The following is a 14,891-nucleotide window of genomic DNA, read 5'->3' as shown; positions in this document are numbered from 1 at the left end:
TTTTTTAAAGAGGAAGGGCTCCCACTAAGATTTTAGTGTTCTGAGATTCAACCCATCTTTCCTTCTTTTTCATTACCTTAAAGATGGTAATGTAAGTTGCATGGTTTAGAGAGTATAAACTGGAGTACTGTAAGAATTTAGATAAAATACAACTAAACAAAAAGAAAGAAAGAAATGGAAGTGGCCATGAATCTGGCAAAGGAAAACATTAAACAAGAATACTAGTCTGTTTAGTACCATAATGAATAACATACTCTGGCATGTAGTCAAAATAACTTCTCAAATCTGTTGGCTTGAAGGATAATTGGTTGAAGGATAAGTCACAAATTGTAAGGGGCATCGTGCACATGTTCTAATGTTTAAAGCAGGTGATCAAGACTGATGGCAAAAGGCTGTTAGTGAATGCAGGGAAGATCACAGGCAGTGGATGTTAAAAGCAAAAAGCAATTAACACAAGGAGTCACTAGAAGGTGAAAAACTAGATGGAGTTTGAGTGACAAGGAATGGACTACATGTGGACTTTTAAAAGTAAAGATTTTGCACTTGTATGAAACATTTGAACTGTTTCATTTGATCAGTTTGGAGTCACTTTATGTTTGTTCCTATATGTATGTGTGACTCTCCCTGTCCTATTTGTGAGACACCCAGCGAGTATTACCCCTTCCTCTACATAGCAAGATCACTTTCATTTTAGCATCAAAGAGGCACAATAAGGCGAGTGCTAGAGAAAGAGGAAGGAAGTAGAGGGATTGTGAGATGAGCAGAGATCAGTGCTACTGGAGCGGTAGCTAAAGTGGCCTTTTGATTCATTGGGCTCCAGATGCGTATGCTGCTGGATTTTATGCATTCTGACTCTGCTCCCATTCAGCCTTTCTACTGAACCACGGTGAATTTGTGGGCAATGACTCCTTGGCACAAAAGTGATAAGAAAGTTGGTGTGGGTAAGTATGATAGAGCTTTCTCTTTTTGTCTTTCTTCCTCTGCTGGGTGTGGGGAGAAGTGCTGCAAATAAAGTGGCTAGATCAGCAAAGCAATGCAGAAAAACAAGTGAGATGCTTGCCACAGCTTTGATGGGCCCATTATGGGCATACACTTAGAAGAGGATTGTAAGGATGAATTGCTTCCTAGGTGTCTTTAGTTGGTACTGGTTTCTGAGTCTCAAGGCAGAACCCCATGGTGGAAATTATAACCTGATTGACATTAAATTTAATTTTAAAGTAACATTTCTTCAACATTTGATAACCCAGTTGAAAGTTTAAACATCTAAGTTCTTCTGAGGCTTTGACTCAGTTGTGTAATTTTGTCTTCTTGTAAGCTCTTGCACAGACAGGAAATAGGGGAAAACATGTTTTCAGAGGCAGACATTGATAGGCCATAAGAGTTCTTTTTTTTACTCCAGAATAAGTACATAGGAAGCAATATAGATTGCTTAGCCACTAACCCACTAGGGATTCCAGGTACTAAAAGGGAAGCACAAACTGTTCTGTGTTAAGGGGACTTCCAAGTATGAAAGCACTAAATCAGTAAACATAAATGTTAATCTACATAATGAAACAGAAGATCCCACATCTGGTCTCCAGTATTACCATGTAAGACCTGCAAAGACTGCTGTCTAAAATCCTGGAAGGCTGCTGCCAATGAGGGTAGTTAACATGGAGCTTAATGGATAATGGCTTGATTTGGTGTAAGGCAGCTTCCTATGTTTCTGGCAGAACAGTATGCATGCTCCAATGTGTTTGCCTTTGCATGAAATGAGTCAGACAACTACTTGATTTCTGGAAGAAATGCTGGCAGCAAAATGTTTTTCTGTTTCAAAGAAATTATATGGCGATATTGTAAAATAATTCAAAACTCATAATAAGCTTGCTAGCTACTATTGCAAAAGCAATGAGCTGAAACAATAGTTCTCTTGTGCAAATGGGAAGAAATCTCTTGAGTTCTTCAAGGCATGTCAAGTCCATTACCCTCGTTTTCTAGAAACATGGGATTCTTAATAGCTCCACTTTATTCCACTTTGAAATCCATGGCAGCAGAGAAGATGTTCAAGTGAAAGATTTATACCATCTAAAGAGAAACTAAAGTATTCAGTCATAACAAATTCACAGATAGCATTTTAATCCAATCTGGTCAACATATTCATTTTGTTATGGAAAAGATCACTGATTATGGAAAAGAGCTACTGGGCTCACTAACTTTATATTCACAAAAACTTGTTTTCAGACAATGCCATCAGCAGTTCTGACCTGTAGATACCTGAGAGGGAATGTCCTTGTGTAGATGACCTCTGTGCTGAAGACCTCCTTCACTCTCTCTTTCATTGCTCATTGCTCCCCAAAAGAGGTTTCTCTCTCACTATTTCATATTTTCTGTTGACAACTCAAGATAGGAAAAATTGACATCGTTACTAAGGAATGTTGACAACACTTTTTAAAAAAAACAATGTAGCCTTCTTTACAACAAAAAAGATTCATCCTTTGGACTGCACATTTTCAACTTATTCTTGGTGTTTTTATGTGCGTATGATTTAAAAATGAACAAAAATCTGTTTACACAAGTAGAACCCAGTGAGGTGCAGCAAACATTTATTTATTACAGTAATTCACTGTAGAATCATGGAATCATAGAGCTGGAAGAGACCCCATGGGCCATCCAGTCAAACCCCCAAGAAGCAGGAAAATTGCATTCAAAGCACCCCCAAGAGATGGCCATCCAGCCTCTGTTTAAAAGCTTCCAAAGAAGGAGCCCCCACCACACTGGGACAGAGAGTTCCACTGCTGAACGGCTCTCACAGTCAGGAAGTTCTTCCTAATGTTCAGATGGAATCCCTTTTCATGTAGTTTGAAGCCATTGTTCCTCATCCTAGTCTCCAGGGCAGCAGAAAGGAAGCTTGCTCCCTCCTCCATATGACTTCCTCTCACATATGTATACATGGCTATCATGTCTCCTCTCAGCCGTCTCTTCTTCAGGCTAAACATGCCCAGCTCTTTGATTCTACTGTGATTAGAATGCTTTGCTTCTGTCTTTGTCAGTTGCTTAAAATAAAAATAAACTTGTAGTCAAGGCAGCTTAAAACACATCAGTATTCATATTCTTAACTACATAGGCTCCAGGTCAGTGGTTCTCAACCTGTGTGTGTCCCCAGATGTTTTGGCCTCCAACTCCCAGAAATCCTAATAGGTTGTAAACTGCCTGAGATTTCTGGGAGTTGTAGGCTAAAACACCTGGAGACCCACAGGTTGAGAACCAGTGCTCTAGGTTGGGCCTGTGTAATGTCTGGGTCCAGAATTTTTCCTTTCTGTTTTAAATGCTTCAATTAGTCTTTCCCCTTTCCCCACATATATGGGGAAGATGTACTTTTATTATGTATGTCTTGCCATGCTGTTTGGTCACTAACAACAAACAGGTGAAATTGTATCTCATTTTCAAACTGGTATCAGTATAATTCCCTACATTTTGAAGTTGGCATCAGCAAAAGTCATCATATGGTCTCTTCCCGTGTGTTCTGCTATCGCAGATGTAAGCTGCAGGCAGGAGCCATGCTTTTGCAGATCCCACACCACCAAGATATCCTCTAAATCCAATTTCTTTCTAATAGTTGAGCTCCCCACCCAGGCTTTTCAAGTGAATATAAGGTTGCTTTGTATGGTAAAGCGGGAACAAAATGAGGCATTGCCTATGACATGCAAATGTACATTTCATAATGCAGACCATCTGTTCTGCTTTCACCTTTGTAGTTCTCAAATCATGCAGTTAGAGAGAAATGAGTTGTTAAATGTTAGATGTTTGTTTTTAATGACTACTGAGATTTTAAAAGCCTGATCTAAAAAGTAGTTGTCCTGAACAGAAAATCATATAATAGTTTAGATCAGTCCACCAAATACTCCAGAAGTTGATTTATTGTCCTATTAATTTTACAACTTGAATTTTTTAAACTTTGGTGGAGATTGAATTGTTCAGTTGTTCTTGTTCGCATCCCCTGTAAAAATGATGATGAGGCAAAACATGGACAAATAAATATTGCAAAGGGAAGTTGTGAGTCTACAACTGTGGCTGATATATTTAGGCCGGCCTTGAAACAGCAGTATGAATTTTTCATTTTCATCATGCTGTGAATGCCTATTATTTCAGTTGATTCTTTCTGCATTTTCCTCTATAGAAATTCAAGGGAAATTGCATTGGGAGCAGAATTCCTATTTGGAGGGCAAAGTCTTCATTTTGCTTCCTTATCAAAGCTGCACCCCTATGTCCACATCCTCTCCACCTACCCACCCACCCATCTTGTCTAAGGAGATTCCTTAGGGTTTCTTAGATCAGGAGCTAAGTTTTTCTCATTTTTCACTGGAGTCAATCAATAGTAAGTTGTAAGGTAGACCTAATTTGAACTAGCATCAGAATCTAGATAAAGAGCAAAGCTTACAGATAAAATCAGTGCCATTGACAATGTATACAGCTCATTTAAACAAAATCTATATGTTTGGTTTGTCTTCAGTGTATTGCCAAGACAGCATATTCCCATAGATAACACTAGAAAGTACAATTTTGCTGTAAATATTTCCTTGCCCCTCAGACATATGGAGCTCCTGGTGCATCCTTAACTTCAGACACTCACTAGTATGATTGAAAACAGTACATTTTGTGCAGAAAAGTCCCAATGCCTAGGCAGGGACATTTGCTTTTGAAGCAGGAATATTTAAAGTTATTTTGCTTTACTTTGCTAATTTCTGCAAATAGGACTATATAAATCCAGGGTAGCCTGAAGTATGTCTCTGCAGATATTGATGGAGATGAACTCCCATCATTTCACACCATTGTGCCAACTAAGGCTGATAGGGGCTGCAGCCCAATATCCAGAGAACTGCATTTTGTTCACCAGTGCCTTAAGGCAACACTTGCCCAAACTCTAGTCATGTCTTGGCAAATGAATATTGATAGTGTTGATATTTAAGATTCATGAAGATTCATTCACTCTGGTTGTTTGAAATTGGAAAAAGCAACTAGGGGGTGAATAGGTTCCTCAAAGCTATGGTGGAATCTAGGCCTACGCTGGGGCGGAGAAAGTGAGTAAGAGGAAGAGAAGCTGGTTTTTAAGACTCTATAAGCTAACATTATCTGTTGGTGCAGCTCTAGAAATCTAATGTAGGATAGAGAGAAGCTGAAAGAACTCCCCCCCCCCCTTTGCTCAGGCTATGTACAGTACTTGTAAATTAAACCTGAATATTGCAAAACACCTTAAGCCTCCACTTTTCCTTTTTTTCCAAAGTAAGTGAAATACAGAGATGCATATTGCTCCCTAGAGCTTCTCATATATGGGTCACATGCACATATATATGCTCTTGAGATTGGATTAACAAATTTATTGTGTCATAAGCTTTCATGGGCTATAGCATATGTGGTCAAAATAGCAATTTTCAGTTGATGGGGCTGACGGGATACATTATTAGGCAATAGGTTTTTTATAAAACAAATAAAGGGAGTTTACCCTCACATTTCCAGAATTATCATTTTATCTAAATACAAAAACTTGAGTAATTTTAAAAGACTTGAAACCAAGTAAATTTCCACTTACTCAGAAAACATCAAGTCTGTAAACCACTTCCTTTGTCAGTTGGTTGGATGTCGCCATACTCACATTATTTTTCAAAGAGACCAAGAAACAAAAATACTGTTATTCTAGTAACGTCAATTATATTTTGAACTTTGGCTTTTATTTTCTTCAAATAAGTACAACCCATCATGGTGCTTGAAGGAGAGAATATGTCGTTCTTTCACAGCTGTTTCTTTAGTTTCTCTATATGCCAAAATCAATGTGAAATAGATTCAGTCTGCAGGAGAGATTGCCTGAAACTCTGAAGGAGTGTGCATCTCCTTCCAAGGTCTTTGAGAATACTCCAGCTTTGAAAAGGGAGGCCTGACTTTTGATCTGACTCCTAACACGAATAGGAGTTTAGACATCTCTCAGAGCATATGTGACTCTATTCCTCCCATTCATTGTAATAAAAAGATGTAGGGGTTTTGTTTTTGTTTTTTGCTTTCTCCTCTCTCGAGAAATAAAAATTGGTGCCAGTATTATTTTCCCACATCTGACGAGAACTGAAATTGCATTGTTGGAATCAATGACTCTAGAGTGCCGCTCCTAAACCCAAACAACTTTAGGCAAGTGAGCATCAGAGAGATGCACACTGTGCTAAGTGAAGACTAAAATACCAATATTGATTTGAATCTAGAAACAATAAAATACATTACCTGTATTCCATTGAGGTCATTCATATGGCTTCTTTGTGTTTAAATGAGTGGACAGAATCGTGGTGATAACTAAATGAAAAGATGGTATTGAAACATTTTTAAGAACCTTTGTACTGGGTAGTGCTAATTAATACTGAATACAACAGAGTGGGAGAACCCATAGCCTTCATTCACTGGATTGCTTCTCTAACCAATAGAGAATTAATCTAAGCAATCTAAGCCTGGTTACTACCATTCTGCTGAGTGGGATGGGATACAGAGTCTTGAGGGGCCTCCACTTCTATTTATAAGGAAGGTTAAATTATTCTGAGTTACACCTTTTTGGTAGGTGTTTTTGTTTGTGTTTGTTTCCTCACTAAACTTTACTGGGGTCATAGATAAATTCCTTATTCATTAAAAATATGTACTTAAAACACCCACACCAACAGACTCTTCCCAGTTTTACTTGTTCCTTTATTTAGACCATTACTTCTTAAATTTGGGTCTTGACCCCAAATTAGGTCCCCTTAGCTCACTGTTGGGGTTCTGAAAAGTTTGGCAACAGTAGTAAAAGGTTTCTAAACATTACTTAGAATGTATTTTAGACATTTACACAATTCTATTGTGAAATGTTTACAGTGGACTCAGAAGAAGATGCATCAGCTTGTTTTGAAAAATCAACCTGTTTAGCAAGCTGTACATCAAAGAGAACCACTGACTGCATAGGGAAGCTGATGAGGAAACACAACATACAAACCATCTACAACCCACTAAGAAAATCCAACACATGCTACTTGTGATGAGTGGGGTACATATCAGCAGATCATTAGATAGTGAAAGGTATAATGTGGCCTCAAGTTGCCTTTCAACTTATGATGACCACATGGATTTCATATGTTAGGCAAGGAATACTCAGAGGTGGTTTTCTCAATTCCTTCCTCAGAAATAGAGCCCAGCAACACTTTATATTTGTTGGCTGTCTCTCACCTGACTACTATGCAAGGCTGGCCTTCCTTAATTTCCAAAATTGGATGGGATGTGGCACTGTTAGGGTATTTAGGTCCTATGTACATATGATGTTCTTGGTGATATAGTTTCTTTTTGTTGAAGAGTTCTTATTTTATTCTAGTAATAATGGAACAGTACCACGATGGCAATTTGAGCAGTGGGCGACAACTCTGGGAACCAGGGTCCCAATCCTCGCAAGGCTAAGGGGACCCACTTGGTGACCTTGAGCAAGTCACACACTTAAATGCACACCACCATCGCCACAACAACAATGGAGATGAATGCATTGAAAAAACAGCTTGATGAAAAAGGACTATATATGCTGAATTTGCATTGTGATTGTGTTTTGTCATATGTTTTGAATGTGACAAGTGAAAGACAAAATGTGTTTCAATAGTTTAGGTTAAGGAGGAAAGAGAGCAACATGGCTTAAGTTTGCTATAAAATTCAATCGCACTGGTATTTATTTCATTTTGTTGTATACAGAAACAGATTTCTATATATAGCCACAAAAACAAAACAAAACCTGATTTTTTTTTTAAAAAGCAGTGAATCAAGAAAAAATTTTGGAACAATTTGAAGCCATTATTTGTGGATACAGAAATAAAGTGTACCCCCCCCCCCCCCAGAAAAAACCCAGTTCAGCATATAACAATTTATTTAACATCGAAAAACCAATTCTCAGTTTTGAGCACGTCTAATTTTTACTCTTTTCCTTCAAGCGGATTTAATAACATCTGTGGAAGGTTTTCTTTCCAAATGACATTAACCCATCAGAACTCAATTGTGCATTATATTGGTTTGCATCCATTTTTTGCACAAGAAAATAACTATTTACTCAAGTATAATGTACAACCAATTGTAATGCACATTTCAATTTTGAAGGTGGGCATTGGAAAAAATGATTTGTTGTTAAATGTAATATGTGGCTTTGCCTTGCCTGTTGACTGTTCTGGCAAACTCGCCAGTCTCAGCTTGATGGAAGGGTGGCAGTTTCCCAACTGAGGCCTCATTCTGGAGACCTTCAAAGCCATGGGGAGGATTTTGAACGCCTTGTGAATGAGGCCAGTGCCCTTCCATCAGACTGAGACTAGTCAGCTCACGGACCTCAGCCTGACAGAGGGGCCTAGGTGGTTTCTGTGTGCGATTCTAATGTGCACCTCATTTTTGGCTATGTAATTTAGCTTTAAAAGACAAGGATTAGATTTGTGTAGATATGTTAGTTCTTTGGAACAAAATGGTTCTCCAGTTTCTGCTGCTTCACCTTTTGTAGCTAATTTCTCATGCCGATGAGTATTGTCAAATACTATGAGATGGGTTAAGAAGGGATATACTGGGCATCGCAAAAAGATGGATGGACCCAGTGTGAATGAACCTTGTTTCTGTTGATGGAACACTACAACCCTGAAACTCTCATAACTTAAAAAAGCAGAATGGTTGCCACTTGATTCAAATATTTTATTTATGTGACTCTCTACTTGTTCTTTCTTGCCACACATATGATTGGCAGTTAAATAATATTGTGCTGTAAGCCAAATTTCTGCTAGCAGCCTTGGGGTCAGTCCCCTCATGTTGCTGATTTCTTGATTTCAAATGTATTTTGACATAATTAAGTTTAATTGCTATTTGTGCCATTTCACCCTACTAACATTATCATGGTGATTCATCTCTGTATTTCTCTGTGGCTTGGCTCACATGTAACAGTAAACTACCTGGGCTCCTGACTCTTTTATCTTTCTAGCATATCTGCAAGAAGGGGAAAAAAAGCTCGTCTGAATGCAAGAAAAAATATGGTTTAGGAAAGCAAGTTGGTTTCAAACCATGGCTTACAATTCTGGATTGCTTCCCTGAATAATAGTAAGCAGTAATCAGAATTGGCAATTTGGATGAAATGAGAATTTAGAAGTCTGTTGATGATGGAAGCAAAAGCCCTAGTGGAAAAGAAGCAAAGGGGGGGGGGGGGGGTGCAAACAAACATAAAGGTCTTGTTGCTGTAGTTCGTTTTGTCATGACGACTGAGTGCAACTGAGTGCAAACTTTATCTTCAAATCTTTCATTTATATTTTATTTTGTATTTTCATAGCAATATACAATTTCAGAGCTGCAAGAGTGCCACAGTTATCTCTGCATATTGGTGATGTAGTCCATATACTGGAAGATTGTCAAGGTAAGAAACTTATTTGGAAGGATTGCTTTTTTTACAGTCTTAAAATATGACTGCTGTGATTACTAGTGCAATGTAAGGAAAGAATTCTTGAGAAAATGCAGCTGTATGACATTTTTATTCTAATGTGTAGTTGGAATGATTGTTTTTTAGAAGGAATCATGCTCTTCTCTGAGGGTACTTGTTGTTAATCAGGGAAATCTCATTATTATCAAATTGTTATGTACATATATCTGCATTTATTTGTCAATTTATCTATATTGCTTACATTCCAAATTTACAAAATGATGATCATTACACAGTACAGTATGGCAAATATTTAATGGGGAAAGCATATAGTTAATGCCACTACTATTAATAACACTACTGTTTGGACTGCACCAAACAACCACAAGGGCCAAATGGGTCTATAGGAGAGAAGGACAGCAGGTCCTAAATTGTGGAGGACTCTGACAATGAGACATTCAGCAGGCTTGGTGGCCAATGCACAGCTGGTGCACTTGTTCAAGCTGAGGTGGTGTTATATATAGCTCAAATCTCAACCAGCTTACCAACTGTTAGGAAATTTAGGAGTTGAAGTCCAAAACACTTGGAGGGCTGAAGTTTGCCCATGCCTGATATTGCTGGTATGTTTCCCCATCAGAGGCCTAGCTGAAGTATTCTGCACCATATTAATGCACAGAATACATCACAATAGTCTAGTCAATGCCTACTGATCCTTTCCCAACAATAGTTGCAATTGGTATACCCATCAAACCTGAGTCCCCCTAGGGGTGAGAAAAACGGTATATAGATACTGTAAATAAATAAATAAATAAATAATAAAAGGCACTCCAAGCCACTGAAGTCATTTGGAGCTCTGGTGCCCAGGATGAATTGAGTTGTATCCCCAAACTGCAAGCCTGAACCTTAGGAATCAGGACAAATTAGATTTCTGACAAGGCCACTGTTTTATCAGGATTCAGTTTCAGTTGATTTATCCTTGGTCAGTTTCTTAAGTGGGATTATATGCCCTAAGATGTTCTCATTCAGCTTTACAGCTGCTATGACCACAAAACTAAAGAGCATCAATATCTTCTCCATTGGTTTTAATGAGTTTTTGCCACGTGGCCCATTGCCTAATGGCAGCAAACAGAACCTTTAGAATAAAATAGGCATCAGGGAAAGGAAATTTCCATCTCATGGAACAACCCGTCCACCCAAGGTGTTTTAGCAATCTGTCTTATTAATATTATCAATGGTGCTGCATGCAATTCTGACCTATATGGATGCAAATAAATAAACAATTTTCATGGAAGAGGTTGTGTCTTGAGCCTCCACTTTCTATGATGGGAAAGGAAAGGAATTAAAAACAATCTCCTTCCCTTCCCTTCTGAACCTCTTTTGAAACACAACAATGGGGAACCAAGTAGCTTAAGACCCAGCAAAATATTTCAAATGGAAATCTAGTTTTCCTTATTGTTGCGAAGCAAATAATATGATCATGCTGAAATCTTTTTTTTGTCTTTTGAAATAGATTGTTACATGCCATCAAGTTGACATATGGTTGTTGTTATGACATCAGATTGATTGCATCTTATGGCAACTCTGTGAAAGACTGACCTTCAAGAACCCCAGTTGCACTCAATAAATGACAAAATTAATTAATGTAAATAAAGATGGATACAGGATAGAAGCTCTGTGGGGTTGCTGTGATGCATGAGGCTGATGTCACTAGCATAAAGCTCCAAAACAAAACAAAGCGGCAATTTGCTTTACTTATTTTTTACCAGAAGAGGTCTCTCTTGAACTACATTTTAGGCTTTCAGGCACTCCTAGTTTCCCACAAATGTTTAGTTCTTCCAGGGATCATAAACTGACAGCTCATGACCCCACCTTATGGCTGTATTTTTGAAGTGTACTTGTGTGTTGTCTGACTCGTAGAATACTTTGACCACCCCAGAATGCTCTATCTTTGAATTCTCCAAAATTGCCTTAGATTCTCAACAGGTTTCAAGAGAAACTGAAATGTTCTTTGTTTCTGGTTTTTTGTTATGTCACCTCTTTCGCAGATGAGTCTCCAGGTTCCTGGGCAGAGGGCATTAGCCTTCTGGGAGACTTCTAACCACACTGAGCTGCCTGAGAGCAGCAATGGCTCAGAGAGTCACAACTGCGCTTAGATATGCAGCCAGTTTTTAAACATTTAATTGCAAGTGTACAGTCTAACCCTATAAATTATTAGCACACCTACAGTTAACTACCCACCACATTAATGTTACAGTGACATCTAGGCATAATAAAATGGCCATTCCCAGTTTCACTAGCCACAAGAGAGAGAGAGAGAGAGAGAGAAAGCATGGAATAGTGATTTGAGCACTCTACTATGACTCTGGAGACCAAAGTTTGAATCCTCTCCTGAGCATGGAAGCCCCCTGGGTGACTTCAGGCAAACTGTGCCCTTTCAGCCTCAGAGGAAAGCAAAGACAAGCTCCCTCTAAATAAATATTTTCAAGCAAATCCCATGATGGGGCTCCCTTAGGGTTGCCCTACACGATATGAAGGCATACAACACAGGAGTTAATTTTGATAACTGAGGGAATGCCTTAGCTCTCTCTAACAACACAGAGTTTTATTTCTTTATTTCTTTATTTAAAACATTTATATTCTGCCCTTCTCACCCCAAAGGGGACTCAGGGCAGAGCACAACATATAAACGGCAAATATTCAATGCTGGGACATAAATAGACCATACACATACATATGTACTGCAACATGGTTATGCAGTACACATTCTGCAATCCTGCCGTGTCTAGGCTGCTGTCAGTGAAGCTATGCTTAGACTCAGGTGGATTTTCCCTCCAGGAAATGGCTGTCAAAGCCATTCTGGCTCCTATTGGTAGATTATAGTCCAGTCTGACAGGCCCATAGGGCAAAACAAGCATCTGAAAGGGATGCTGTTGTATCTTCTGGATGCCTTATTCACATCAGGAAAAATCAGCTAAAAGAGAATGCTGCAACCCATCTAACCCAGACACAGATTAGTTTGATTTGCCACAACCTTCTCATATTATTGTAAGAAACACTGGAAATACAATACAACAGTGTGTGTGTGTGTGCACGCGCATGTGTGGTGAGGAAGTGGGGAGCCAGTGTAGTGGGGTTTCTTTACCAAATCGGAAGCAAACCAAGGGTACAGTTGTAATGCTTTTTTTCTTTTTAATAGAAACCACAGAGTTTAAAAACTTGGCAATATATTAAATGTCCTTTGGCCAGTAGCTGTCTGTTTGGAGTGCCTCTGGTGTTGCTGTAAGAAGGCCCTCTATTGTTCATGTGGCAGGGCTCACACTGCATTGTAATAGGTGATCTGTGGTTTGCTCTCCTCCACACTCGCATGTCGTGGACTCCACTTTGTGGCCCCATTTCTTAAGGTTGGCTCTGCACCTCGTGGTTCCAGAGTGCAGCCTGTTCAATTCCTTCCAAGTCACCCAATCTTCTGTGTGCCCAGGAGGGAGTCTTTCCTTCGGTATCAGCCACGGCTTGAGGCTGTCACTTTTGGACTTTCGCTTGCTGAGGTGTTCCTGCGAGTATCTCTGTATATCTTAGAAAACTATTTCTTGATTTAAGGCACTGGCATGCTGGATGATATCTGAACAGGGGATGGGATGGAGATGTTACTGCTTTGGTCCTTTCATTATTGGCTACTACTTCCCAATGGATGTCAAGTGGTGCAATGCCAGATAAACAGTGTAATTTCTCCAGTGGTGTAGGGTGTAGTCATCCTGTGATAATGCGGCATGTCTCATTAAGAGCCACATCCACTGTTATAGTGTGGTGAGATGAGTTCCACACTGGGCATGCATACTCAGCAGCAGAGTAGCAAAGCACAAGGGCAGATGTCTTCACTGTATCTGGTTGTGATCCCCAGGTTGTGCCAGTCAGCTTTCGTATTATATTGTTTTTATTTATTTATTTCACATATTTGTATCCTGTCCTTTTCACCCCCGAGGGGGGACTCTTGGCGGCTTACAACAGACAATCATTTGATGCCATCAAACAGATTCATAAATAACAATTGTAATTAAAACAATAATTAAACGTTCTTTGTCCCAGTGATTTTGGCCATGAAAGCCTTCGACAATACAATAATTAAAACATTAAATTACTAAAACATTCATTTAAAACCATGAAAATTCAATCATAGTCTAGGTCAAACCAATTGTCAGTAACATCGGATCAGTATCAATCTCAATTGCTGTATCTATTGGTCGAATGCTTGGCCTCCCAACCATAGTTTAAGTTTAATGTATTGTCGAAGGCTTTCATGGCCGGAATCACTGGGTTGTTGTAGGTTTTTTCGGGCTATATGGCCATGGTCTAGAGGCATTCTCTCCTGACATTTCGCCTGCATCTGTGGCAAGCATCCTCAGAGGTAGTGAGGTCTGTTGGAACTAGGAAAAAGGGTTTATATATCTGTGGAATGACCAGGGTGGGACAAAGGACTCTTGTCTGCTGGAGCTAGGTGTGAATGTTTTAACTGACCACCTTGATTAGCATATAATGGCCTGACAGTGCCTGGAGCAACCTGGACACAGCATTTTTTTTGATAACACAGAAATGCTGGACCACTCTCACAACCACAGAGAAGCCATTGAAATACACAAGCATGTGGACAATTTCAACAGAAAGGAGGAAACCATGAAAATGAACAAAACCTGGCTACCAGTATTAAAAAAACTCTAAAATTACAACAGCACAACAACAGAGAGGAAATGAACAAGGACATCTGATCATCTCTCAACAAAAGTTTGCTCCAGGTAGTGCTTCCTGTAGATCAGAGCACAGTCCTGAGTAACTCCCAGGTATTTGGGTGTGCTGCAGAGCAGTGTAGTGGGATCAGAGGGAGAAAGTGAATAGAAAGACTATTTTCTTCTTTTGAAGTCTTGGCTCTTCTGATGCAGGATTCCAGATTGTTGTATTGATGTCATACTTCATACAGTCCATAAATGATGGGATTTTCTACATTTCTACTAGCTTTGATGGTTCTAAATTGTTGTGAGCATAATGCTTTCAGGGTGTTATTAGTCACAATTAATGTACTAAGGATGGGGAAGATGAGACTTGCATGCAACTCCTACTAGATTCCCCCCCCCCCCATGTTAAATCCAGCAATATGCTGGCAATACAAATATTTGTATTACTGCTGTAGAACAAGATATGCAGGTACTTTGTGGCTAATCTAAAGACAAATTGTGCCTCTAGAAGCACCATGAAATTGTAACTCTTTAATACATGAAGAATACATGGAGAAAGGCAGGGAGTTTCAGAAAAACATCTACTTCTGCTTCATTGACTACTCTAAAGCCTTTGACTGTGTGGATCATAATAAATTGTGGCAAGTTCTTAGTGAGATGGGCATCCCAAGTCACCTTGTCTCTCTCCTGAGGAATCTGTACAAGGACCAAGTAGCAACAGTCAGAACTGACCACGGAACAACAGACTGGTTCAAGATTGGGAAAGG

At 39.2% G+C, this 14,891-nt stretch overlaps 1 protein-coding gene across 1 annotated transcript in view; it reads left to right on the top strand.

Moving 5' to 3' along the window:
• Positions 1-767: 767 nt before the first annotated feature.
• The window catches only part of DOCK2 (dedicator of cytokinesis 2), a 343,321-nt gene continuing 329,197 nt past the window's right edge, over positions 768-14,891 (top strand). Inside the window, exons 1-2 of the mRNA XM_060765022.2 lie at positions 768-941; positions 9,314-9,397. Coding sequence (XP_060621005.2) covers positions 902-941; positions 9,314-9,397 — 124 coding nt within the window. The 5' untranslated portion in view covers positions 768-901. The remainder of the gene's footprint in view (positions 942-9,313; positions 9,398-14,891) is intronic.

This window comes from Anolis sagrei, chromosome 2, assembly GCF_037176765.1.
Source record: "Anolis sagrei isolate rAnoSag1 chromosome 2, rAnoSag1.mat, whole genome shotgun sequence".
Taxonomy (NCBI): domain Eukaryota; kingdom Metazoa; phylum Chordata; class Lepidosauria; order Squamata; family Dactyloidae; genus Anolis; species Anolis sagrei.
The sequence above is the reverse complement of the archived record's forward strand: the minus strand, read 5'-3'. Positions and strand labels throughout refer to the sequence as shown.